The 27,821-nt window shown below is 41.3% G+C and overlaps 2 protein-coding genes across 4 annotated transcripts; both read left to right on the forward strand.

Annotated features, from left to right (window-relative positions):
• Positions 1-1,431: 1,431 nt before the first annotated feature.
• On the forward strand, positions 1,432-5,305 carry LOC135549726 (uncharacterized). 2 transcript variants are annotated; one of them, XM_064979978.1, is made up of 3 exons: positions 1,432-1,534; positions 2,196-2,294; positions 2,431-5,305. In XM_064979978.1, the coding sequence occupies exons 2-3, from the start codon at positions 2,260-2,262 to the stop codon at positions 4,784-4,786; spliced, it is 2,391 nt and encodes a 796-aa protein (XP_064836050.1). In that variant the 5' UTR covers positions 1,432-1,534; positions 2,196-2,259; the 3' UTR covers positions 4,787-5,305. The 2 variants fall into 2 exon arrangements, with proteins under 2 accessions (XP_064836050.1, XP_064836051.1); XM_064979979.1 differs by having other exon boundaries at positions 2,233-2,294.
• A 6,329-nt stretch (positions 5,306-11,634) lies between these two features.
• On the forward strand, positions 11,635-27,058 carry LOC135549727 (ribonuclease ZC3H12A-like). 2 transcript variants are annotated; one of them, XM_064979980.1, is made up of 6 exons: positions 11,635-12,013; positions 13,306-13,880; positions 18,896-19,035; positions 22,284-22,518; positions 22,744-22,844; positions 23,023-27,058. In XM_064979980.1, the coding sequence occupies exons 2-6, from the start codon at positions 13,315-13,317 to the stop codon at positions 24,027-24,029; spliced, it is 2,049 nt and encodes a 682-aa protein (XP_064836052.1). In that variant the 5' UTR covers positions 11,635-12,013; positions 13,306-13,314; the 3' UTR covers positions 24,030-27,058. The 2 variants fall into 2 exon arrangements, with proteins under 2 accessions (XP_064836052.1, XP_064836053.1); XM_064979981.1 differs by lacking the exon at positions 11,635-12,013 and adding an exon at positions 12,211-12,456.
• The last annotated feature ends 763 nt before the right edge of the window (positions 27,059-27,821 follow it).

Consider the following 27,821-nt stretch of genomic DNA (forward strand, 5'->3'; position numbering starts at 1 on the left):
CTGCTAGCTAAGATTTTGAAAATATGATGTTGACATGATCAGTCCAATCAAAGCTACTGTAGATAATGCATTCTTGGATGGGCCACATTCGAAGTAATGTAACTCTGTGGCAGCATCCAAGTGGCTAGAATTTTCTAAGTCTACGCTTAGACTTGGCAGTGACATTTGTGTCCCCATGAGTGACAGAACACTGAGCCAATCACGGCCCAACGCTCCGGATTTTCTGCTAACTTGCCGCACCACCACAGAAAGCACTGAGCTAGGCTGAAACACCTGCAATTTGGAGCTCCCTTACTCAAGAAAACAAAAAAGAGACCATGTTTGTAAGCGGCTTTATTAACTCAATGATATATATCTTTTTACATTATTTGCAAACTGATATATGACATGTATTAATGTCAAAATAACATGCAAAACAGGAAAACCCCCTCCTCCACAAAACCAGGTGCCCCACCTGCCCTGAATGACAGGTCGCCACTGATGCCCTTTGAAACAAATTTGTCCACTGAGATACTTTTTTGATAGGACATCTCATCTCATATCTGGTAGGGGATGATCAAGCCAAACCTAAAAAAAACTGTTGCGTATAAATAGTGACTATTTGAAATATAAAATAAAAGTTGAATGCAAGCATGGTTGGTACCTGCTGTTGAGGAGTGATAAGAATTACCTGAAAAGTTGTATAACCTGAAATCAAACATGGCAATGAATAGCTTCTTTCATGCCACTGATGGCTGTGTTACAATATGAAAATACTCCCATTCATGACTGGCCTGTATTTCCATGATCATCAAAGGCGAGATCAGTCCTCAAACATTACAGTTTAATTATTGTGTCTACTCATCATATTTCTGTATTGCTAAAAGGAACCATTCCAAGGCCATATTGCCCCACAACTCTCTCATCGTCATCTTTTATGCATTCCTTGGAATCAATATTAACTTATTGCAATACAGTATCATGAGATGTACAGTGCCTTGCGAAAAAATTCGGCCCCCTTGAACTTTACACACAGGTGGATTGTATTTATCATCATTAGTCATTTAGGTCAACATTGGATCATTCAGAGATCCTCACTGAACTTCTGGAGAGAGTTTGCTGCACTGAAAGTAAAGGGGCTGAATAATTTTGCACGCCCAATTTTTCCGTTTTTGTTTTGTTAAAAAAGTTTGAAATATCAAATAAATGTCGTTCCACTTCATGATTGTGTCCCACTTGTTGTTGATTCTTCACAAAAAAATACAGTTTTATATCTTTATGTTTGAAGCCTGAAATGTGGCAAAAGGTCGCAAAGTTCAAGGGGGCCGAATACTTTCGCAAGGCACTGTATTAGTGTATGACTTAGGGCAGGACAGGTACAGTGAAAGATGCAAATTCCTAATATCTTTTATGTACATTTGTGAGCCACAGAGCAGTGTGGGTGTAGTCCTAATAGTCTTACAGTCAGTTATCCAATAGACAGTTCCACGAACAGGATCATTGTCAACCTTTGATACAAACTGGGGGATTAGAAGACTCTTAAACACCTGTAGAGGTAAGGAAATATCATGGACAAAAAAAGTATAATATATATACACTGAGTGTACAAAACATTAGGTGTATCCAGGTGAAAGCTATGTTGATGTCACCTGTTAAATCCACTTCATTCAATGTAGATGAAGGGGAGGAGACAAGGAATACAAATCCTTCTTTAACCTGAGACAATTGAGAAATGGAATATGTATGTGTGCATTCACAAGGTAAATGGGCAAGACAAAATATTTAAGCGCCTTTGAACAGGGTAAGGTAGTAGGTGCCAGGCTCCCCGGTTTGAGTGTGTCAAGAACTGCAACGCTGCTGGGGTTTTCATGCTCAACAGTTTCCCATGTGTGTCAAGAATGGTTCAACTTGACACAACTTTGGGAAGCATTGGAGTCAACATGATCCCTGTGGAACACTTGACACCTTATAGTCCATGTCCTGATGAATTGAGACTGTTCTGAGGGCAAAAGTGTGTGCAACTCAATATTAGGAAGATGTTCCTAAAGTTTTGTACACTCAGTATATATCATGGACTAATTGGCTGATTGAAAATTACTGAGCAGTATTTGTAACATAGCATTTGAATAGGATACAGCTTGGATTTTAACATGGGATATTGTTATTAAAAGTTTTGTAAGTTCACTTTTTGTCTTGTGTGTGTCATTACTATACAGTTCATGGGACAAGTGCATCCGCTCTTTTCATTCCCAGATTGGCTTCATTGGAAATACTACAACCATGGGCTTCCCTCTATGCCTATGTCTTCTCTCTTTGTAAGTAAAGAGTTATTTGCTTGCATTAGGCTCGTTTGCCACATGGTACTGGAGTTATTCAAAGAAAGCAAAATTACATGATCATTTAGTTAATGTAGGTTGACAGAAATGTGATGTTATGTCTCTTCCCTTCTAGGATTTTCACAACTGCTTGTGGTTCAGGTTTTAGTGACGACTCAACACTTAATGAAAACTCTTATAAGGAAAAGTGGATGGAGTCTATACCTGATGACAAACTCCTTTCAGCTGTTACTATCCCCGGAACTCATGAGAGCCTAACTCTGTACGGTGGACCACTTATACAGTGTCAGGCTTGGACCTTGGAGAACCAGCTGAAAGCAGGATTACGGTACTTTGATATACGTGTAGAGGCCAGTATGTTCCACAACATCCTTGATGTCATGGATGGGCATTTAGTACACACCAAGTTCCATGAGGTGCTGAACATTCTATGGGAGTTCTTGGACAAACATGGAAGTGAGTCTGTGCTTTTGAGAGTGACACTGCAAGGAATAAGCATGAAAAAAGCTGGAAAATGTATCAAAACATTGATTGAGACTTCTGAAGATAGAGTATGGACAAAGACATTTGTCCCTAAAATGCAAGAAGCAAGGGGGAAGATCATCTTCGTGCAGAGTACCAATTTCAATGTTGGAACACTTAACCATGACACTTTTGTCACAGGCGACGACACATTCAAAGACATTGAAAACAAGATGAAGAAGATCACAAAACATCTGAAAGAAGCTGAAGAGAATTGTGGTCATGCATTGGCACTGACCGATTCCTCCGCCACAGCCATTTTCAAAGGCCCTAAAACTGTGGCCAAAGTGGTTAATGGTCAGCTCAATAAGCTCATAGTTGAACTACAGACAGGCTCTAACAAACCAGACTGCTTGGGGGTAATCAGCATGGACTTCCCCAGTCCAGACCTCATCCATAACATCATTGAGGTCAATGGAAAACCAGGGAGTGGTTCATCTGAGCACTCAGAAGAGCCTGCATCAGTAGAGCCTGCACCAGCAGAGCCTGAACATACAGGTTTTAGTGATGACTCAACACTTAATGAAAACTCGTATCAGGAAAAGTGGATGGAGTCTATACCTGATGACAAACTCCTTTCAGCTGTTACTATCCCCGGAACTCATGAGAGCCTAACTCTGTACGGTGGACCACTTATACAGTGTCAGGCTTGGACCTTGGAGAACCAGCTGAAAGCAGGATTACGGTACTTTGATATACGTGTAGAGGCCAGTATGTTCCACAACATCCTTGATGTCATGGATGGGCATTTAGTACACACCAAGTTCCATGAGGTGCTGAACATTCTATGGGAGTTCTTGGACAAACATGGAAGTGAGTCTGTGCTTTTGAAAGTGACACTGCAAGGAATAAGCAAGAAAAAAGCTGGAAAATGTATCAAAACATTGATTGAGACTTCTGAAGATAGAGTATGGACAAAGACATTTGTCCCTAAAATGCAAGAAGCAAGGGGGAAGATCATCTTCGTGCAGAGTAACAATTTCAATGTTGGAACACTTAACCATGACACTTTTGTCACAGGCGACGACACATTCAAAGACATTGAAAACAAGATGAAGAAGATCACAAAACATCTGAAAGAAGCTGAAGAGAATTGTGGTCATGCATTGGCTCTGACCGATTCCTCCGCCACAGCCATTTTCAAAGGCCCTAAAACTGTGGCCAAAGTGGTTAATGGTCAGCTCAATAAGCTCATAGTTGAACTACAGACAGGCTCTAACAAATCAGACTGCTTGGGGGTAATCAGCATGGACTTCCCCAGTCCAGACCTCATCCATAACATCATTGAGATAAACAGAAATCCAGGAAGTGGTTCATCTGAACAACCAGAACAGCCTGAACCATTAGAGCGGGAACCTGCAAAGCCTCAGCCAGCCGAAGAGCCTGAACCAGTACAGCCTGAAACAGCAGGGCCTGGACCAGTAGAGCACGAGCCAGCGGAGCCTGAACCAGCAGAAACTCAGCCAGTAGAAGAGCCTGAACCAGCAGAGCCTGAACCAGTAGAGTCAGAGCCAGCAGAGGCTGAACCAGTAGAAAAGCCTGAACCAGCAGAGCCTCAGCCAGCAGAAGAGCCTGAACCAGCAGAGCCTGAACCAGCAGAGCCAGAGCCAGCAGAGGCTGAACCAGCAGAGGTTCAGCCATTAGAAGCGCCTGAACCAGCAGAGCTTGAACCGGCAGAGCCAGAACCAGCAGAGCCAGAGCCAGCAGAGGCTGAACCAGCAGAATCTGAGCCAGCAGGACCTGAGCCAGTAGAGCCTGAACCAGTAGAACCAGCAGAGCCAGAACCAGTAGAGCCCCAACTTGCAGAAGAACCAGCAGAAGAGCCTGAACCAGCAGAGCCTGAACCAGTAGAGCCAGAACCAGCAGAGGCTGAGCCAACAGAGGCTGAACCAGCAGAGCCAGAACCAGTAGACACTGAACCAGCAGAGGCTGAACCAGTAGAAGCTTAACCAGCAGAACCTGAACCAGCAGAACCTGGGCCTGAACCCCCAGAGGAGCCCAAAGAGCCTTACTGGAATAACCAAGGAAGAAGAGATGCAATGAGAAACATTGAAGAGATTAAAAAACACAATTATTGTCCAATTAACCTCAGTAAAGAAGAATCCCATCTAAAACCTTACAACAATAAATACAAAATCAAATGCTCCCTTCAAACAGTAAAACAATTGTCTACTATGTGGTATTTTGTATATTAACTGCATGTTTAACTCGGAAAGACCAACTGTTCCATGTTGCAGTTGAAATATAAAAATATGATAGTTACTTCAAAATTAACCCATCTGTGCTGAGATCTGTCTGAGGGTATTTTTCCCCATCAATATGTTTAATAAAATAGCATAGGGCCTTTCAGAAACCTGTATCTAAACCCACAGTGACACCTGCAGGTTACAATGCATATTACTGCTTGTTTTGATGGTGATTAATCTGGACATGTAAATGATTTCAAGTCTCTAAGGCGATCACTTACACCCTCTTATGTATGTAACATTTCTGTTTAAAGTGTTTTCTAAAAAAAATCTCTATTATGTATGTAGGAGAGCTGCTTCAAATAATATATGTAAAACAACATATAATGTCAACATAAATAGTTAGAAACAAATGCTGCGTTTACATACAGTGGGGCAAAAAAGTATTTAGTCAGCCCCCAATTGTGCAAGTTCTCCCACTTAAAAAGATGAGAGAGGCCTGTAATTTTCATCATAGGTACACTTCAACTATGACAGACAAAATGAGAAAAAAAATCCAGAAAATCACATTGGCCAAAGTGGTTAATGGTCAGCTCAATAAGCTCATAGTTAAACTACAGAGAGGCTCTAACAAACCAGAATGCTTAGGGGTAATCAGCATGGACTTCCCCAGTCCAGACCTCATCCTTAACATCATTGAGATAAACAGAAATCCAGGAAGTGGTTCATCTGAACAACCAGAACAGCCTGAACCATTAGAGCGGGAACCTGCAAAGCCTCAGCCAGCCGAAGAGCCTGAACCAGTACAGGTTACAATGCATATTACGGCTTGTTTTGATGGTGATTAATCTGGACATGTAAATGATTTCAAGTCTCTAAGGCGATCACTTACACCCTCTTATGTATGTAACATTTCCGTTTAAAATGTTTTCTAAAAAAAAATCTCTATTATGTATGTAGGAGAGCTGACGCAACGCAGAGTGCCTGGACACAGCCCAGGCACCCAGCCCGTAGCCGTGGTATAATGGTCATGTATCACAAACCCCCGAGGAGCCTTATTGCTATTATAAACTGGCTACCAACGTAATTAGAGCAGTGAAACTAAATGTTTTGTCATATACAGTTAAGGTCGGACGTTTACATACATCTTAGCCAATTACATCTAAACTCAGTTTTTCACAATTCCTGACATTTAATCCTAGTAAAAATTCCCTGTCTTGGGTCAGTTAGGATCACCACTTTTTATTTTAAGAATGCGAAATGTCAGAATAATAGTAGAGAGAATTATTTATTTCAGCTTTAAACTTCTTTCATCACGTTCCCAGTGGGTCAGATGTGTACATACACTCAATTAGTATTTGGTAGCATTGCCTTTAAATAGTTTAAAATGGGTCAAATGTTTTGAGTAGCCTTCCACAAGAGTCCCACAATAAGTTGGGTGAATTTTGTCCCATTCCTCCTGACAGAGCTGGTGTAACTGAGTCCTTGCTCGCACACTGAGTTCTTGCACGTCCTTGCTCGTAGGCCTCCTTGCTCGCACACGCTTTTTCAGTTCCGCCCACCAATTTTCTATGGGATTGAGGTCAGGGCTTTGTGATGGCCACTCCAATACCTTGACTTTGTTGTCCTTAAGCCATTTTGCCACAACTTTGGAAGTATGCTTGGTGTCATTGTCCATTTGGAAAATCCATTTGCGACCAAGCTTTAACCTCTTAGAACTACCCATCCGGATCCGGTATGTTTGTCATCAGCAACGCTGAATAGCATAGCGCAACAGTCAAAAAATATTACTCGAAAATATTAATATTCATGAAATCATAGGTGAAATATAACGAAACACAGCTTAGCCGTTTGTTAATCATCTCAGATTTTGAAATGATGCTTTACAGCGAAAGGAATACAAGCGTTTGTGTAAGTTTATCGATGGCCTAGCATAGCGTTATGTACACTTAGCATCAGGAAGCTTGGTCACGAAAATCAGAAAAGCAATCAAATTAATCGTTTACCTTTGATGAGTTTCGGATGTGTTCACTCACGAGACTCCCAGTTAGACAGCAAATGTTCCTTTTGTTCCATAAAGATATTTTTTATATCCAAATACCTCTGTTAGTTTGATGCTTTATGCCTAGGAATCCACCGGAAATAGTGGTCACGACAACGCAGGTAAAAAATTCCATATTATGGATATAATTTCGACAGAAACATGGCAAATGTTTTTTATAATCATTCCTCAAGGTGTTTTTAAAATATCTATTCGATAATATATCAACCGGGAGTTGCAAATCGTAGTCTGGCTTTTTATGGCGGTTTTGGAGCAGTGGTTCTTCTTTGCTCAGCGTCCTTTCAGGTTATGTCGATATAAGGACTCGTTTTACTGTGAATATATACTTTTGTACCTGTTTCCTCCAGCATCTTCACAAGGTCCTTTGCTGCTGTTCTGGGATTGATTTGCACTTTTCACTCCAAAGTATGTTCATCTCTAGGACACAGAACACGTCTCTTTTCTGAGCGGTATAACGGTTGCGTGGTCCCATGGTGTTTTTACTTGCGTACTATTGTTTGTACAGATGAACGTGGTACCTTCAGGCGTTTGGAAATTGATCACATGGATGAACCAGACTTGTGGAGATCTACAATTGTTTTTCTCCTGGGGTCTTGGCTGATTTTCCCATGATGTCAAGCAAAGAGACACTGAGTTTGAAAGTAGGACGTGAAATACATACACAGGTACACCTCCAATTGACTCAAATGATGTCAATTAGCCTATCAGAAGCTTCTAAAGCCATGACACAATTTTTGGGAATTTTCCAAGCTGTTTAAAAGGCACATCCAACTTAGTGTATGTAAACTTCTGACCCACTGGAATTGTGGTGCAGTGAATTATAAGTGAAATAATCTGTCTGTAAACAATTGTTGGAAAAATTACTCGTGTCACGCACAAAGTAGATGTCCTAATCGACTTGCCAAAACTATAGTTTGTTAACAATACATTTGTGGAGTGGTTGAAAAACGAGTTTCAATGACTCCAACCTAAGTGTATGTAAACTTCTGACTTCAACAGTACATGGTATATGGTCTTATATACCATGGCTGTCAGACAATCAGAATTCAGGGTTCCAACCACCCAGTTTATAAAAGAGAACTATACGGGACTGCCACGTTAGAGCTCCTGACAGACAGAGGTGCATCAAGTTTGTTTGAACCTCTCCAGCACGCTAGATGATTATGATTAATTTAAGATTGACTTTGAGTGTCCCTTAGTAAGAATTTCCACAACACCATATCTACTCTTTCCTTTCCCAGACTGTCTTTTTTGGAAATACCACAACCATGGGTTTCCCTCTATGCCTATGTCTTCTCTCTTTGTAAGTCAGAGTTACCTACTTGCATACTTTTCTTTTTCCACATGGAGTTAGCCATATAAAATAAAATTACATCATCATGATATTAATGTCGGTTGATAGAAATGTGATTTTCTGTCTCTTCCCTTTCAGGATTTTCACAACTGCTTGTCGTTCATCGTGGCATATATACATGATGACAAACTCCTTCAAGTTCTCACTATCCCCGGAACTCATGAGGGCCTAACTCTGTATGGTGGACCACTTATACAGTGTCAGGCTTGGACCTTGGAGAACAAGCTGAAAGCAGGATTGCGATACTTCGATATACGTGTAGAGGCCAGTATTTTCCATAACATCCTTGATGTCATGAATGGGCATATAAAACATACCAATTTCCATGAGGTCCTGAACATTCTGTGGGAGTTCTTGAGCAAACATGACAGTGAGACTGTGCTTTTCTATCAAGGAATTGATTAAGGAATCTAAAGAAAAAGTATGGTTGAAGTCGTTTATAACGCAGGTCAACTAATGTTGAATACTTATCTTACTTGTGAGATTCCAATAACCAATCATATTATACTATATTGCTGTTGATATGTTTAAGTTGACAGCTATTATAAATCAGCTGTCAGAAGCTGCATGACGAGCAGCCAATCAAAACTCAATATTCTCTTAGTCCCTCTCCTAACACAGCTAGAACGGAACGTGTAGAGCTACCGTGTAGGGCACTCACTTATCTGTACAAACATGCTGTGAAGTGATTGAGGGAAAGATTGACGCCAGGATTTGGTGAGTTTTCATAAGGAAAACGAGCTGCTGGAGATTAGGCTAGCTAAACTATTGCTAGCATTTTGTGCATGTTCATACTGAACCAAGCATACGCACAAGCCTTTAACATTTAGGCTAGCTCAGTTATCGATCAATTGAAATAGCAAATGTTAGGGATCATGCTAATCATGCATGGCGAACTATTTTAGTTTTCATACTTTAAAAAATGTGATTAACTAGTATCATAATCCATTTCAGCATATCAGTTTCCCTCAACTGTTGGACACTGAATTTCCACAGGCTGCGGGGTATCCACCGCCATATCTTCAGCTTCACTTGCTCTTGCAACAATTTTGTGTGGCTCCGTGTAGGAGACCTGCTGCCCAAACCCTTGCCACTTCATACTCATTTACCCTAACCGGGCACTCTAGGGAATTGGGAACTTGATTTCCAGCACAATTGCAACACTGTACATCCTCAGATTCTTCAACATTGCTTCGGCACACACTTGACACATGGCCATACCTTTTGCAATTCCAGAAAAACAACGGCTTGGATGCGAAAGCTCACACCATATATCTCACATATCCCAGCTTCACATGTGAAGGGAGATTATTCTTCGTCAAACATCAATAATACTGACAGATTTTCCTCTTTTCTGCTATCCACTACACACGGGCCCAGCTCCATAAGGGGGCTTAGACCCTCAGAGGAGTCACTAACTGTGGGTTTAGTTCTGTCCGCGCCCTCCCGGACAGGGGTGGGCAACTCCAGTCCTCGGGGGCCTGATAGATGTCACACTTTTTCTCCATCCCTAGCAAACACAGCTGATTCAACTAATTGCACTCAAACTGAAGATCATGATTGGTTGATCATTGGAGTTAGGTGTGTTAGCTGGGGCTGGGGCAAAACTGTGACACCAATCAGGCCTCCGAGGACTGGAGTTGCCCACCCGAACTAAACCCAGTCAGTGAGTCCTCTAGGTTTAAATGTAATAGTACTACTGTAAATACTACTTTAAGTGTAGTCTTAAATTCAAGGTGATCAGATCATCCCTGTCTAAATTAGTCTCGCCAAAGATTTTGGGTTTATAGTCCCTTGCTGTGATGAAACAGGAAAGAATTTATAAAAGTTATGCGACACAGATTCTAAAATATTTATATCGAGAGGTAAGGCAAAACTAATTAGATAGTGCAAGCAAGCAGACAAACATGATTGATTTGAATGCATAAGTATGACCCATAAGAAAATAGCCCAAGCATCAATGCAACCTTATCCTACTCCTCAGACTAAACTGTATGCAAATAAAGACAAAGGGCTTTCTGAGTTTCTCTTGAGTATGAAAACCAGCTCAGGAACATGCCTAAATGCCAACATCAGGTAAGAGCCTTAGAAAAACTACAAGTGCAGAAAAAGGGTGTATTGTTCAGTCACAGGTCATCAGACCACACAGCTGATTTCTGTCTGTTTCTCTGTCTGGTCTAAGCTCATACAGTTGGCCTTTAACTTCCTTTTATGGTGAAGGAAAATGTAGAGCAGTTATTTACCAATGGAATCTCAAATGCATATTTCCTGTATTTATTGTGAGTCGTACAGTAGGCTATAGGCTATCGTACAGTAGGCTATAGGCTATCGTACAGTAGGCTATCGTACAGTAGGCTATAGGCTATCGTACAGTAGGCTATAGGCTATCGTACAGTAGGTTATAGGCTATCGTACAGTAGGCTATAGACTATCGTACAGTAGGCTATAGACTATCGTACAGTAGGCTATAGGCTATCGTACAGTAGGCTATAGGCTATCGTACAGTAGGCTATAGACAGTAGAAAATAGACAGTGCCCTATAACAGTGTTTGCAGACAGTGTAAAGGGAAAAACTCACCAATACTACCAGCCTTTGCCCTTTACATCAACAACAAATCTTCTTAGAAAGGAAGATCCATCCATATTCTATACATTACAGAAATAAGAAGAAATCATACTTTATTGTATCAGCCAATGATCACTTCAGATATAAGATAATGCTTGATTAACTATATGATGTGAGTCAAAAACATAATTACCCATCAATGGTAATCAAAGTTAGGCAATCTTAAAACTGATGACACTACTGGCTAAATACCCCATGTTGACTCTGTTCCTTTACCAGGAGGTAAATACAGGTAGAGAGGGGAGATGTGAACCTATAATAAAACAAGCAGAAATCAAAATGTCTTATGGTAGCCTAGCCTACAAAAATAGGATAGGCAGTAGCAATAATAGCCAATACGTCTCTGGCCTAAATACATTTATCATACCATCGATTAGTTGATAACAATATTGGCGCCCTTGAAACTTATTTGTAAAAGGCTTTGAATCAAGTGTTCCGTCAGACAATAAATGATCAACTGCCGTTGGCCTGTTTCCTTTCCTTACCAAAATAAAACGGAAAACGTTTTTTATTTATTTTTTAAATCGTTTATTCATAATACAACATGATCAACAACTTACATTGCTACATCAAACAGGGGCGGTAGCCCTTGTGGTTAGAGCGTGGGGCCGAAAGGTTGCCGGATCGAATCCCCGAGCTGACAAGGTACAAATCTCTCGTTCTTGCCCTGAACAAGGAAGTTGTTCCACGGTAGGTCGTCATTGTAAATAAGAATGTGTTCTTAACCGACTTGCCGAGTTTTTAATAAATAAACGTGTGAAAAAAAGTATAGCGAAACAAAACACGATTTCCTTGTTCAGAGTTTGAAGCGTATGACTGACGTCATCGCCTCCAATATACTGTTGTAGCCTACTGTCCACCGTGAAACTGCTCATAACAGAGCAAGATATTTCACATGGATAACAACACGAACATGAATGGCCGAAACTGTTGGACTATAAATTACTGGTAAGTAGGATAACTACGTTAACGGGTTTACTTCGTTTCTTATTTGGGAACATGTAGCCCTTGATCATTGGGCAAAGGAGTCTTCTGTATGGGGGACTTTTGATAAGAAGCGCAACGCTCGGTCGGAACATAAAGACGCATCGCTTGGGGTATGGTTTTGAAAGCATAAGGACCTTATCTTTCATATCCGCGAGAGATAATTTACAAAAAACAAAACGTTACATTGATACACACCTATTGTAAAGTTAGGGTTCCGACACTGCCATATTACCACGCTTGTCCACGGAAGACTGTCAGTGGACTCGCCTACCTGTGCTAACGTTAATTGAATATCTGCAACTCCAAACACCTGTGTGTAAACGAAAGACCGATGCCACAGACGTGTTGTCACTGAAAAATACCATCCGCTACAATTGTGCTAAAATCGGTTAACACGGGGTACAGTAAGTGTGGATTTTGTATTTGTTAAATTTATTTAGATTTGATATGAAAGTAGAGGGATTTGTTTATTGTACCGCAATTGAGAATCGATTCACGTTGACATGGAGTATTTGGCTGTTTCAGAGCCAATTCGCCCTTTAAACAGAAATTGTACGGTCTTTGGACTAAGGAGTAACCCATCAGTCCTACATTGGGCTAGATAACGGTGTCAACATCTCATGAAGTCAGACGTTTTAGATTTTCCAAAACTAACTTGTAGAACAAATCAAAGAAGGTAAACTCAGGTTGTAAGGATACATTTTGCATGTCTCTGACACATGTCTCTGGGAATGAACACCGAAAATGTATTTAATTTCCTGAAAATACTGCAGTGGTTGACAATAGACCTAGGCAATGATAAAATTAACCAAGACACTATAGGCCGAATTAATCAATAACCGCCGCTATCCATTGAAAAGAAGTGTAGCCCAGTCAAAGTATAATACAGTAGAACTATATCAATAACAGACATGTATTTTCTGACCAAAATAAGGGTACTGTAAATGTACAGTGTATGAAGGAATACAATACATTTATTTAGGCTTCATTATATGATACTGACAGAAATGAGCGGGGGACGCTGTTAAACCATGATCACTAATTATTAGTATTTTGTGACAACTGTAAAATGAACTGATTATTAATGGTATTTTTGGTGAGAACTAATACAGACGTCAATTTCAATACTAAAGTGAGATGTGACCTGTCATTAGATTGTATTGTTTTTAAACCTAATGGTATTGATATGATCGGGGAAAACATTTTTTTTATACTACTTCACACAACCAAAACAACGTTGTTTTTTTAAACAGGTGTGACATATGAGCACTGCCCGAAGAGAGATGAACATAGAAGTCTGTCCCATCCCAAAGCTGTACCCAGTCGCAGAGGTCTTCCCATGGAATGAGTTCTCCTACACAGCCCGTCTGAGCCCCACAGAGCCCCACGAAACAGACGGATGGCTCTCCGCTCTGCCTGCCTTCCACAATCATCATCCACCCTATCCCATCTGTGAGAGAATGCACCAGAGTGGCACCCAATGCTCTGCTCCAGAGGTGAGTGGCAAGAACGCCACAGACCCTGGAGAGGCTCAGCTGGACTTCTACCGTAAACTGGGCTACTCCCCAGCGCAGGTCCAGACCGTGCTGCAGAAGTTTGGCCTGAACACAGACACTAACAGGATTCTGGGGGAGCTGGTGCAGACTGGAGCCAGCCCAGAAGGGATGGAGAAGGAGGGAGCCCCAACTACCATGTCTGTCCTGATTGCTAGAGGGGAGACCCTTAGTAGCCTGCCCCTCACCCCTCCACCAATTTGGGAGGATGCAGCCAGTGAGGAGGAAGATGACCTGAAACCCATAGTGATCGATGGGAGTAATATGGCTATGAGGTGAGTAGAGAATTACATGCTGTGGGTCTGAGGACTGGTTTCCCAGACACAGATAAGGCCTAGTCCTAGATTAAAAGGGGCGGCAGGTAGTGTACCGATTGAGAATGTTGGGCCAGTAACCAAAAGGTTGCTGGTTCGAATCCCCTAGCCGACTAGATGAAAAATCTGTCAAAGTGCCCTTGAGCAAGGCACTTAACCCTAATTGCTCCTTGTAAATTGCTCTGAATAAGAGTGTCTACTTAAATGTAAAAAGCATGCTCAATTGAGATTCTTCAAAGAAAGTAATTTTTAGTCTTGGACTAGGCTTAATCTGTGTCTGTGGAAACTACCTGTGTCTTGAATTGCTGTTTGCTGGTGATAGTTATAGCAGAATGTATTATTCAGCTGTGTTTTTATAGGGTCCTGAGGATACCTAATTGGTTTGCATTGAGGAAGGTATCAGGGGTCTGTGACATCTGCATGTTATGTACATTACTGGCCACTCATCAGGACTCCTCGTACCTCCACCTCCACTACTAATAAGTCTTTGAGTCAGCATTAAAGTGCTCTTCAGTTGTGAACATTACAAACAAATCAGTCGTGCTCTCAGATCTGTGCTCTAATTGCAGAAAGTGGAGGGGTGGACATAATGTAGACATATAATCACTCTTAATGGATAATGTTCATGGAATACACATAGATACAGGCTTCGACCAGCTTTAATCTAATCTCTCCAGTGACTGTTTCTAGGAAGGAACTTGTGGTTTGTACTTTACCGGCAGAATTCCCCCTCCTGTCCTCAAGAACAGATCATTTCCTTATCACGCTAAACTCCTGCACCAAACCTAATAACTACGATCTAGCTGGAAGTCGGGATGGTGGTTCAGCCCTCAATACTCAGTCACTATCAGGTGACACAGTCAAATTAAATAAAATTGTATTTGTCATATGCACTGAATACAACAGGTACAACAGACTTAAAAAAAAAATATATATTTTTTTTATTTAACCTTTATTTAACCAGGTAGTCTAGTTGAGAACAAGTTCTCATTTGCAACTGCGACCTGGCCAAGATAAAGCATAGCAGTGTGAACAGACAACAACACAGAGTTACACATGGAATAAACAATAAACAAGTCAATAGCATAGTAGAACAAAAAGAAGTCTGTTGTACCTGTTGTATTCAGTGCAGATGACAAATCCAATTTTATTTAATTTGACTGTGTTACCGGGAAAGGGTTCCTTACAAGCCCTTTCCCAACAATGCAGAGTTAAAAATGTAAGAAAATGTTTTCAAAAATAAAATAGTAACACAATAAAATAACAGTAACGAGACGATATACACAGAGTACCGGTACCGACGAGTCAATGTGCAGGGGTATGATGTAATTGACGTAATATGTATGTATAGGTAGGGGTAAAAGTGAATAGGCAAGCAGGATAAATAATAGAGTAGCAGCGTATGTGAAAGTGTGTGTGGCATCTATCAAATTGTACATGGTAAACAGATGTTATTGCGAGTGTAGTGAAATGCTTGTGCTTCTAGTTCTGACAGTACAGCAATATCTAACAAGTAATATATAACAATTCCACAATAAATACCTAATACACACAAATCTAAGTAAAGAATGGAATAAGAATATATAAATATATGGATGAGCAATGTCAGAGCGGCGTAGGCTAAGATGCAATAGATAGAATACAGTATATACATATGTGATGAGTAATGCAAGATATGTAAACATTATTAAGGTGGTCAATGGTTACAAGTCTGTATGTTTGCAGAAGCCTCTCAGTGCTAGTGATGGCCTTGAAATAGAAGCTGTTTTTCAGTCTCTTGGTCCCAGCTTTGATGCACCTGTACTGACCTCACCTTCTGGATGATAGCAGGGTGAACAGGTAGTGGCTCAGGTGGTTGTTGTCCTTGATGATCTTTATGGCCTTCCTGTGACATCGGGTGCTGTAGGTGTCCTGGAGGACAGGTAGTTTGCATGTGTGTTGGTGTGTTACTGTAGTATGTGAGTGTGCATAGAGCCAGTGCAAGAGACTCAGTGCAAATAAAAAGGGGGTCAAAGCAAGTGGTAATGGTAGCCATTTGATTACATGTTCAGCAGTCTTATGGCTTGGGGGTAAAAGCTGTTCAGGAGCCTTTTGGTCACAGACTTGGCACTCTGGTACCACTTGCCGTGCGGTAGCAGAAAGAACAGTCTATGACTTGGGTGGCTGGAGTTAGTATGGAGGAAGCCTCAACCTTTTATCTCACTCCCCCAGCCACTGCTCCTCGTACTTCTTTGGCCTCCTTCCCAGTTTGATATACACTCACACCTGTACAGGCACATCTCTCCCTTATTGCTCAGGTATGCAAATCTGAGCATGCAAATCAGTTCAGTCTAACAGGAACAGGCTTGATTGCGTTGCATTTACTGACTGTCCTTTGATGAGGATAATACATGTACACTGCGGTCGGAAAGTATTCAGACCCCTTGACTTTTTCCACATTTTGTTATGTTACAGCCTTATTCTAAAATGGATAACATAAATTGTTTTCCTCATCAATCTACACACAATACCCCATGATGACAAAACAATAACAGGTTTTTAGAAATGTTTGCAAATGCTTAAAATAAAAAAATGAAATGCCTTATTTACACGTGTTCAGACCCTTTGCTATGAGACTTGAAATTGAGCCCAGGTGCATCCAATTTCCACGGATCATCCTTGAGCTTTTTCTACAACTTGATTGGAGTCTGTGGTAAATTCAATTGATTTGGAAAGGCACACACCTGTCTATATAAAGTCCCACAGTTAACATTGCATGCCAGAGCAAAAACCAAGCTCAGAGACAGGATTGTGTCGAGGCACAGATCTGGGGAAAGTAACAAAACATGTCTGTAGCATTGAAGGTCCCCAAGAACAGTGGCCTCCATCATTCTTAAAATATAAGAAGTTTGGAACCACCAAAACTCTGGCAGGGCGGCCGGCTCTAGGAAATCTGAGCAATCGGGTGAGAAGGGCCTTGGTCAGGGAGGTGTCCAAGAACCCGATGGTCACTCTGACAGACCTCCAGAGTTCCTCTGTGGAGATGGGAGGACCTTTTGAAGGACAACCAGCTCTGCAGCACTCTACCAATTAAACCCTGCATTGTAGAGTGGACAGACGTAAGCCAGTCAGGCTACTCAGAATCTAGGGAAAGATGAATGGAGCAAAGTAAAGAGAGATCCTTGATGAAAACCTGCTCCAGGACAACGACGCTAAGCACACAGCCAAGACAACGCAGGAGTGGCTTCGGGACAAGTCTCAATGTCCTTAAGTGGTCCAGCCAGAGCCTAGACTTGAACTCGATCGAACATCTCTGGAGAGACCTGAAAATACCTGTGTTGCGACGCTCCCCATTCAACCTGACAGGGCTTGAAAGGATCTGCTGAGAACAATGGGAGAAACTCACCAAATATAGGTGTGCCAAGCTTGTAGCATCATACACAAGAACACTAATCGCTGCCAAAGGCGGAAGACACATTTCAGTTGAATGCATTCAGTTCAACTGACTAGGTCTCCCCTTTCCTTTTCCCAAAGGTGCTTCAACAAAGTACTTTTTTTTACAATTTAATCAATTTTAGAATAAGGAATACTTTCAGAATGCACTGTGTACATTTACCAGTGCAACAGTCAATCTTTACCACAACACCTTTTTGTTAAAGGTAGACTCAGGAATATGACGTAGATGCAAAAAGTAAATGTCATAGTAGGGCCCTATAAAATATATATATTTTTTGTCTGATTCTGTAATTTTACACATTTAAGTTTTCTCTTGTGTTTCCATGTTTTTGCTCTCAAGGTTACACTTTATTAATAGAAACTCCAATTTAGTTCTTTTTTTTAGTTCACAATTCTTCCACCACATCAGGAGACCACTTTTGAAGACTGGTTAAAAAAAGTCATTTTTATTTTGGGGTATAGTTACCCTTTAATTCGAGTGCTCACCTAGCAAGATGCTGTTTAGCTGTGTTTATGTGCGCATATATGGTACGGTTTGCCAAATAAATACCCACTGGATTGATACAAATAATCATTCTCATTCTGCTAGGTAAGCAAGCCTAGGCAACTTTTTAGTTAACATTAAATTGAGAAGGTTTTTGGGAAAGCCATTCCATCTACTAGAATAATTTTCATTAGCATCATCTGGGGGAATTCAAATCCAATTTATTCATATAGCCCTTCTTACATCAGCTGATATCACAAAGAGATGTACAGAAGCCCAGCCTAAAACCCCAAACAGCAAGCAATGCAGGTGTAGCAGTTAGGAAATACCAATCACTGATGCATTCTGTTCATGTCTCAAAATTTTCCCTACTAAGTAGATTTTTGAATATTGGTCATTAAAAAGAAAGGACCAAGGCACTCTTCATATAATTAATTAAAATGCCTTTATTTGTATGGCATGTTCAATAGAAATAAGGTTTAAAAATCAGACGCGTTTCGGCTGAATGGCTTTCATCAGGGAATACAAAGAAATAATACAATGTCCTCTTGAACAGCTTTTCCAATTAGCCCTAATTTGAAGAGGGAGTGGTAACACAATTGATTGGACACACCTAGTAAGCAATACTATACACGTTAAAAAGTGAAATACTGTAGCTATGTTATCATAAAAATACAACTCCAAGCTATAAATATCAGAACACTTAGAAAGGTAATTCTAACCTTAAATATGACTGGGAGAAGTGTCAAGAATAAGAAAGCAATATATTCCATAGTACACTAGAACACAGCAAAACATGAACAACACCAGTCTGAACATATTCCCTACATAGTGCACTTATATTGACCAGAGTCATAGGTACTATGTAGGTTATAGGGTGCCACTTACTCTGACCACACAAATAAGTTATTGCGAACGTGATTTGTTTGCTTAGCCAAACAGTTTATTTCTGTTGCCCCTCTGTTGTAGCCACGTGAACAAGGAAGTGTAGTGTACAAAGAAGGATTTGATTGGCTTGCTTGCTCAGCAATATTTATTTCTATTGCCTCTGTTGTAGCCACGGGAACAAGGAAGTGTTTTCCTGCCTGGGAATCCAGCTGGCTGTGAACTTCTTCCTGGACAGGGGTCATACTGATATCACTGTGTTTGTTCCCTCATGGAGGAAGGAGCAGCCCAGACCAGATGTCCCCATCACAGGTAGGATGTCGGGAATACACCACACAGGGCCCAATATTTACTTCCTTTTCTGTATCACACAACAGCCCTCATTGTAGCCTATGTAATCCAGTAGATTTCCTCCTCAATACATATAGTGGATGGACATTTTGTTTTCGGCACTCAATGGAATTTTGAGTTTATATGCTTTTTAAAATGAGAGATGGCACATAGGGAAAATTATATAATACATTCAGTGGTGTAAAGTACTTAAGTAAAAACACTAAGTACTACTTAAGGAGTTTTTTGGGGTATCTGTGCTTAACAATTTATATTTTTGACAACTTACTTTTACTCCACTACATTCTTAAAGAAAATGATGTATTTTTTACTCTGTACATTTACCCTGACCCACAAAAATATTTCTTACATTTTGGATGATTAGCAGGACTGGAAAATGGTTCACATACTTATCAAGAGCCTGGTCATCACTACTGCTTCTGATCTGGCGGACTCACTAAACACACATGCTTTGTTTGTAAATGATGTTGGAGTGTGCCCCTGGCTATCTGCAAAAAATAATAATAATAAAGGAAATCGTGCTGCCTGGTTTGCTTAATATAAGGAATGTGAAATTATTTTTACTTTGAAACCTTAAGTATATTTTAGCAATTACATTTGATACTTAAGTATATTTAAAACCAAATACTTTGACTTTTACCTGAGTAGTTTTTTTACTGGTTGACTTTTACTTGAGTAATTTTCTAATAAGGTATCTTTTACTTTTACTCAAGTATGACAATTAGGTACTTTTTCTACTACTGAATACCTTATGGGATATATTGACTGCAAGAAATGTGCATACAATCTCAATGATTGAGTAGAGAGTGTCTCTTTGGTCTGGAAAGGTAAATTGTTTTGTGTTTGAGCAAGAAACAATATACCATTTGACCTTGGCCTTTGTCAGTTACGGATCTTGAGGCAAACAACTTGGGCACAAAAACGGATTAGAGTTCAATGTGATGCAACTCCCCTACTCTTGGTGAGAGCAGTGTTGAGAGCAAGAGGGGAAACATTATTTTTCTGTTTCCAAATTGCAACTTGTGCTGAACTTTATCTCCAAACCACCTCTTATTCATCTGATTAAATTAGGGACTTTTCTCAACATCTTTATTACTTCCTGCTGTTGCACATAAAAATTGTCCTCACACAATGAGCTGCTGCTGTGATGACAGGATGCTTGGCTTGGCTGACTTATAGTAACTGTTATTGCCATAGCCAATTATCCTCATGCCTTATCCATTGCCAATTTATGCCAAAAGCCAGCTATATTGTATATGCTCAAATGTTTATATGATGTTTGTCTCAAATATATATATATACACACACATACATACATACATACATACATACATACATACAGTGAGGGGGAAAAAGTATTTGATCCCCTGCTGATTTTGTACATTTGCCCACTGACAAAGAAATGATCAGTCTATCATTTTAATGGTGGGTTTATTTGAACAGTGAGAGACAGAATAACAACAATAATCCAGAAAAACGCATGTCAGAAATGTTATAAATTGAATTTTTACATTTTAATGAGGGAAATAAGTATTTGACCCCTCTGCAAAACATGACTTAGTTCTTGGTGGCAAAACCCTTGTTGGCAATCAGAGGTCAGACGTTTCTTGTAGTTGGCCACCAGGTTTGCACACATCTCAGGAGGGATTTTGTCCCACTCCTCTTTGCAGATCTTCTCCAAGTCATTAAGGTTTCAAGGCTGGCGTTTGGCAACTCAAACCTTCAACTCCCTCCACAGATTTTTTTATGGGATTAAGGTCTGGAGACTGGCTAGGCCACTCCAGGAACTTAATGTGCTTCTTATTGAGGGACTCCTTTGTTGCCTTGGCCGTGTGTTTTGGGTCATTGTCATGCTGGAATACCCATCCACGACCTATTTTCAATGTCCTGGCTGAGGGAAGGAGGTTCTCACCCAAGATTTGACGGTACATGGCCCCGTCCATCGTCCCTTTAATGCGGTGAAGATGTCCTGTCCCCTTAGCAGAAAAACACCCCCAAAGCATAATGTTTCCACCTCCATGTTTGATGGTGGGGATGGTGTTCTTGGGGTCATAGGCAGCATTCCTCCTCCTCCAAACACGGCGAGTTGAGTTGATGCCAAAGAGCTCCATTTTGGTCTTATCTGACCACAACACTTTCACCCAGTTGTCCTGTGAATCATTCAGATGTTCATTGGCAAACTTCAGACGGGCATGTATATGTGTTTCTTGAGCAGGGGGACCTTGAGGGCGCTGCAGGATTTCAGTCCTTCACGGCGTATGATTTCATGATCATTGCAGCTCTACGAGGTGAGATCTTGCATGGAGCCCCAGGCCGAGGGAGATTGACAGTTCTTTTTCTTCCATTTGCAAATAATCGCACCAACTGTTGTCACCTTCTCACCAAGCTGCTTGCCAATGGTCTTGTAGCCCATTCCAGTCTTGTGTAGGTCTACAATCTTGTCCCTGACATCCTTGGAGAGCTCTTTGGTCTTGGCCATGGTGGAGAGTTTGGAATCTGATTGATTGCTTCTGTGGACAGGTGTCTTTTATACAGGTAATAAACTGAGATTAGGAGCACTCCCTTTAAGAGTGTGCTCCTAATCTCAGCTCGTTACCTGTATAAAAGACACCTGGGAGCCAGAAATCTTTCTGATTGAGAGGGGGTCAAATACTTATTTCCCTCATTAAAATGCAAATCAATTTATAACAATGTTGACATGCATTTGTTGTTGTTATTCTGTCTCTCACTGTTCAAATAAACCTACCATTAAAATTATAGACTCATCATTTCTTTGTCAGTGGGCAAGCGTACAATATCAGCAGGGAATCAAATACTTTTTTCCCTCACTGTACATATAGATATTTTTCAATTGGGTTTAATTGAAAGATGTAAAATATCTGGTGCTCATCAATTAAACTTTGTCCTTTTTAATATGTGTGTGCCAAATATCATATCAATGTTGAGCATGCATGATATAGCCAGCACACTATCAGAGCATATTAGTTGCTCGAGTTCCAATTAAGTTTGTCAGCAAAGGATGACATGTTTCCCCCAGGAGAGGGAGAACATGAGAGAAAGTAAAGTTTTGTGAAGAATTTGTTGCCTGGTAAAAAAACATCTTACACAAAGATCAGGGGAAACAAGTGAATTAGTATGTGAATGCATGATTGATCTTAATTAACTAATTAAATAGTTATCTAACATTAATATTTTTCTCTACTCTAAAGATCAACACATTTTGCGTGAGCTGGAGAAAAAGAAAATCATGGTGTTCACCCCTTCGCGGCGTGTAGCGGGCAGACGTGTGGTCTGCTACGATGATCGCTTCATCGTCAAGCTGGCGTACGAGTCAGACGGCGTCATCGTATCCAACGACACATACCGTGACCTTCAGGGCGAGAGACAGGAGTGGAAGCGCTTCATCGAGGAGAGGCTGCTCATGTTCTCGTTCGTCAATGACAAGTAAGTCTTGTGGTAGCTTATTATTAACCATAAAATCTGCACACTGGATGAATAACTCATGTTTTAACTGATAATGCAGTTGTTACAGTTGTATAACTTTCATGAATGAGACATTATAAATGCTTATGAATGTTTAACTATTAATATATGCAAATTATGCATTATTGTTTGATACTACACTGTGGCTAATGTATACTAATCTAAACTCCACTCCCCCTCTCTCAGGTTCATGCCCCCTGATGACCCCCTGGGTCGCCATGGTCCCACTCTGGAGAACTTTCTACGGAAGGTTCCTCGGTTACCACGCAAACAGCCATGTCCTTACGGTGAGATCACATCTCTACTGGGGTCATCCTGTGGTTGACCTTACATATGGGTGGAGGGAACATTTCCAAATAATTATTAACAAACGGACACAAATACTGTAATGGATGTAATAAATGTACTGTATGTGCTTAAACTCAGCGGTACTAATTAACTCTTGTTTATTTTTCATGAATACAGGAAGGAAATGCACTTATGGAATAAAGTGTAAATTCTACCACCCGGAGCGAGTCAACCAATCCAATCGCTCTTTGGCTGACGAGCTGCGGGAGAAGGCCAAGCTGCCCTGGTCACAACAGAAACACCCCACCACAGGTCCTGGACTTGCCTATGGCCTTTCCCTGGAGGAGCAGATGGCTCAGAAACTGACCCTAGAACAGTGGAATGGCTCCTTGAAGAAAGGCCTCACCAGTGAGAATGTTCTCCTTCTCAAGGGAGGCCATCGCTCCAGCTGGACGTCCCCAGCTAAGAAGGCCAGCACCAACCGACATTCCCCGACTGACCTGGACTCGGCCCTGAACAGTGGCTCTCAAGAGAGGCTAGATTCTGGGCTGGGCTCCTTCGAGAGCCAGGCATCTGACCCCTCTAGAAACCACTGTGATCACTACAGCAACGCTGGGTACAGGAACTGCCAGTCAAAGTCTGCCCCCAGTATGAAACAACAACGCTATTCTCTCCCTAGCGACCTGCCTTGTAGCTGCTGCTCCCATGCTCCTCAGCCTTCAGGCCCCAGTGCAGGATACCAACAACACCACAGCCCACACCACAGCATGGGCCCAGCCAGCACCCACAACCCAGACATGATGACCTATTACCCCCCTTGTTACGCCAACTATGGAATACCAATGTATCCAGTTAGTATGCATCAGTATAGCCACCCCAGTGACTTCCAACAGCAGGGCAGGGTCCACCGTTCACAGCAGACCTTCTGGTCAGACCCGTTTGGGACTTATCCTCAGACTCTCCATTGCATTGCTCAGGTGGAGCAGCAGAGACACTGGTCCCCTGCCCGGACACAGCCGAGCCCCCATGGGGAGTGCAGGGAGAGGAAGGATGTCAGGAAGAAGCTGCTGGCCATCTTTAACGGCCGTCTGGTGGACAGGGCAATGGACATGTTCCCCCATCTCATGGACCCACAGAGACTGGCTGCTGAGATCCTCACCCTGAGATCCTCTCAGGGCCTGTGATTGGCTCGTTGCTCTGAGATGGAGGGATTTGTAGTTTTTCAGTTGAAAGAGTTTCTCTTGAAAAAATGTCCAATCTACTATAAAGATCTGTGTTTCCACTTTAGGGAATCATTGATCTTCCTACTGTATTTCCTTTGCCAAATGTGTTCTTGCTAAGTGTTTCAGGAACTAGGTCGCTTATATTGCCTCGAACATAAAACCGGAGGCAATTGATTGTTGATGCAAGTTGTATCTATTTAATAAATCTTTCTAGACCCTCGAGTGTATTCGATGGGTAAAAGTAATGTATTTGAGGAGCAATATTCTTACAGAATGTATGTACAGTGGAGCAAAAAAGTATTTAGTCAGCCACCAATTGTGCAAGTTCTCCCACTTAAAAATATGAGAGAGGCCTGTAATTTTCATCATAGGCACACTTCATCTATGACAGACAAATGAGAACAAATTTTCCCAGAAAATCACATTGTAGGATTTTTAATGAATTTATTTGCAAATTGTGGTGGAAAATAAGTATTTGATCAATAACAAAAGTCTCAATACTTTGTTATATACCCTTTGTTGGCAATGACAGAGGTCAAATGTTTTCTGTAAGTCTTCACAAGGTTTTCACACACTGTTGCTGGTATTTTGGCCCATTCCTCCTTGCAGATCTCTAGAGCAGTGATGTTTTGGGGCTATTGCTGGACAACATGGACTTTCAACTCCCTTCTATGGGGTTGAGATCTGGAGACTGGCTAGGCCATTCCAGGACCTTGAAATGCTTCTTACGAAGCCACTCCTTCGTTGCCCGGGCGGTGTGTTTGGGATCATTGTCATGCTGAAAGACCCAGCCACGTTTCATCTTCAATGCCCTTGCTGATGGAAGGAGGTTTTCACTCAAAATCTCACGATACATGGCCCCATTCATTCTTTCCTTTACACGGATCAGTTGTCCTGGTCCCTTTGCAGAAAAACAGCCCCAAAGCATGATGTTTCCTCCCCCATGCTTCACAGTAGGTATGCTGTTCTTTAGATGCAACTCAGCATTCTTTAACCTCCAAACACGACGAGTTGAGTTTTTACCAAAAAGTTATATTTTGGTTTTATCTGACCATATGCCATTCTCCCAATCTTCTTCTGGATCATCCAAATGCTCTCTAGCCAACTTCAGACGGGCCTGGACATGTACTGGCTTAAGCAGGGGGACACGTCTGGCACTGCAGGATTTGAGTCCCTGGCGGCGTAGTGTGTTACTGTTGGTAGGCTTCGTTACTTTGGTCCCAGCTCTCTGCAGGTCATTCACTAGGTCCCCCGTGTGGTTCTGGGATTTTTGCTCACCGTTCTTGTGATCATTTTGACCCCACGGGGTGAGATCTTGCGTGGAGCCCCAGATCGAGGGAGATTATCAGTGGTCTTGTATGTCTTCCATTTCCTAATAATTGATCCCACAGTTGATTTCTTCAAACCAAGCTGCTTACCTATTGCAGATTCAGTCTTCCCAGCCTGGTGCAGGTCTACAATTTTCTTTCTGGTGTCCTTTGACAGCTCTTTGGTCTTGGCCATAGTGGAGTTTGGAGTGTGACTGTTTGAGGTTGTGGACAGGTGTCTTTTTTATACTGATAACAAGTTCAAACAGCTGCCATTAATACAGGTAACGAGTGGAGGACAGAGGAGCCTCTTAAAGAAGAAGTTACAGGTCTGTGAGAGCAAGAAATCTTGCTTGTTTGTAGGTGACCAAATACTTATTTTCCACCATAATTTGCAAATAAATAAATTTAAAAATCCTACAATGTGATTTTCTTGGAGTTTGCCAAAAGGCACCTAAAGACTCTCAGACCATGAGAAACAATATTCTCTGGTCTGATGAAACCAAGATTGAAGTCTTTAGCCTGAATGCCAAGCTTAACGTCTGGAGGAATCCTGGTACCATCCCTACGGTGAAGCATGGTGGTGGGAGCATCATGCTGTGGGGATGTTTTTCAGTGGCAGGGACTGGGAGACTAGTCAGGATCCAGAGAATAATGAATGGAGTAAAGTACAGAGCGATCATTGATGAAAACCTGCTCCAGAGCACTCAGGACCTCAGACTGGGGCGAAGGTTCACCTTCCAACAGGACAACAACCCTAAGCACAATGCCAAGACAACGCAGGAGTGGCTTCGGGACAAGTCTCAATGTCCTTAAGAGACCCAGCCAGAGCCTGGACTTGAACCCGATCGAATATCTCTGGAGAGACCTGAAAATAGCTGTGCAGTGACGCTCCCCATCCAACCTGACAGATCTTGAGAGGATCTGCAGAGAAGAATGGGAGAAACTCACCAAATACAGGTGTGCCAAGCTTATAGTGTCATACCCAAAAACACTTGAGGCTGTAATCACTGCCAAAGGTGATTCAACAAAGTAGAGAGTAAACGGTTTGAATACTGTTGTTAACAATTTATTTTTAATATATTTGCAAAAATTCTGAAACACTGTTTTTGCTTTGGCGTTGTCACAGAATGTGGGGTCTGAATACTTTCTGAATGCACTATGTGTGTTCATTAGCTGCCAAGGGTGTTTTTTTCTTTTCTTCAGTGAGCAATTAATTTCAGTTTTTGTATCAAGACGTGAGATGGGTTAGATCATGCACAGTGTGACCAAGTAGCAACACAGAGACATGTATTGGTGAACAGCCAAAACAGATGGATCTGATGTGGAGTATCAGAATTAAATGTTATAAATTAGTCTGTGAAAGTTTCTCCCCAAATGTTTATAATGTTTTAGACAAAGCTTTACAGATGAAACATGATGTGACAATGGATAATATGTAGGAAAGTTATTTTGTTTTGTCACAGTTTTGGTAGTGGTACTGATAAGCTTTCATCTTTTGGGGGAGTTGTAAGTCTTTCTACTGCAAAACTTCTGTTGTGACTCATTGTGCTGGGAGCTGTTCATACGTGCTATTCACTGCTATTATTGCTGATGGGAAAATATAATAGTTATTTTGAGAATGAGGAAATTCACCAAACTGCTGTTGTTTGTTTAATAAATTCATGACTCATTTTGAGGGAACAGTTTCTCCATTATTGCATTGTCTTACTTTATGTTGTCACTCCTTCACAATACTCGTTCCTCTCAGTGCAGGAGGAATAGTTGTGCTATCTGACATAAGACAATGCCATCAGTGTGCTTACATTGTACTGCTCCTTCCACTAATAAGGTAGCCTAGTGGTTAGAGCGTTGGGCCAGTAAACGAACGGTTGCTGACTTGCCTAGTTAAATAAAATATTGACTAGGTCGCTTGTCAATACACACACACACACACACACACACTGTTTCTCATGACGAGGAACTAGACCAGGGGTGTTTTTTAATCAAACTCAACTGTTCAACTTTTTCAGTGATGAAGACATGGATGTATCATGGTAGGGTGGGGTATTCAAAATGGAGGACCATTTCCTGAATGTTTTTGCAAATGTCAGGTCCAAAATTAACCCTTTCTGACCACTTCTACCATGGGCAAATATTTATGCAAGGTATAGAATTCACTAAACACACCTGGTTTCACACAGATGTACATATGAACAAACACACATCCAGACTTGACCTGTCATTTTCCCAAAGAAGGCAGAGAGATGTTTGTTACAGTTTTAAAGGTTTAAAACATAATTAATGCTGCAGGGTCACATGAGGGCTGACTGGGGAATTAAGGTTACGTCTCAAATGGCACGCTGTTCCCTATATAGTGCACTACTTTTGACCAGAGCCTTATGGGCCATTGTCATTAGTATGTCATTTGGGACAAAGCCATAATGTTGACTTGACAGAAAAACAG

The sequence above is a fragment of the Oncorhynchus masou genome, chromosome 12, assembly GCF_036934945.1.
Source record: "Oncorhynchus masou masou isolate Uvic2021 chromosome 12, UVic_Omas_1.1, whole genome shotgun sequence".
NCBI classification, from domain to species: domain Eukaryota; kingdom Metazoa; phylum Chordata; class Actinopteri; order Salmoniformes; family Salmonidae; genus Oncorhynchus; species Oncorhynchus masou.

Excerpts from the sequence above, each read along its gene's own strand:
- LOC135549726 (XM_064979978.1), top strand. The coding sequence starts at position 2,260 with ATGGGCTTCCCTCTATGCCTATGTCTTCTCTCTTT. Across the intron at positions 2,295-2,430 it reads TGCCTATGTCTTCTCTCTTT|GATTTTCACAACTGCTTGTG; the intron begins GTAAGTAAAGAG and ends CTTCCCTTCTAG.
- LOC135549727 (XM_064979980.1), top strand. The coding sequence starts at position 13,315 with ATGAGCACTGCCCGAAGAGAGATGAACATAGAAGTCTGTCCCATCCCA. Across the intron at positions 19,036-22,283 it reads ACCAGATGTCCCCATCACAG|ATCAACACATTTTGCGTGAG; the intron begins GTAGGATGTCGG and ends TCTACTCTAAAG. Across the intron at positions 22,845-23,022 it reads CAAACAGCCATGTCCTTACG|GAAGGAAATGCACTTATGGA; the intron begins GTGAGATCACAT and ends TCATGAATACAG.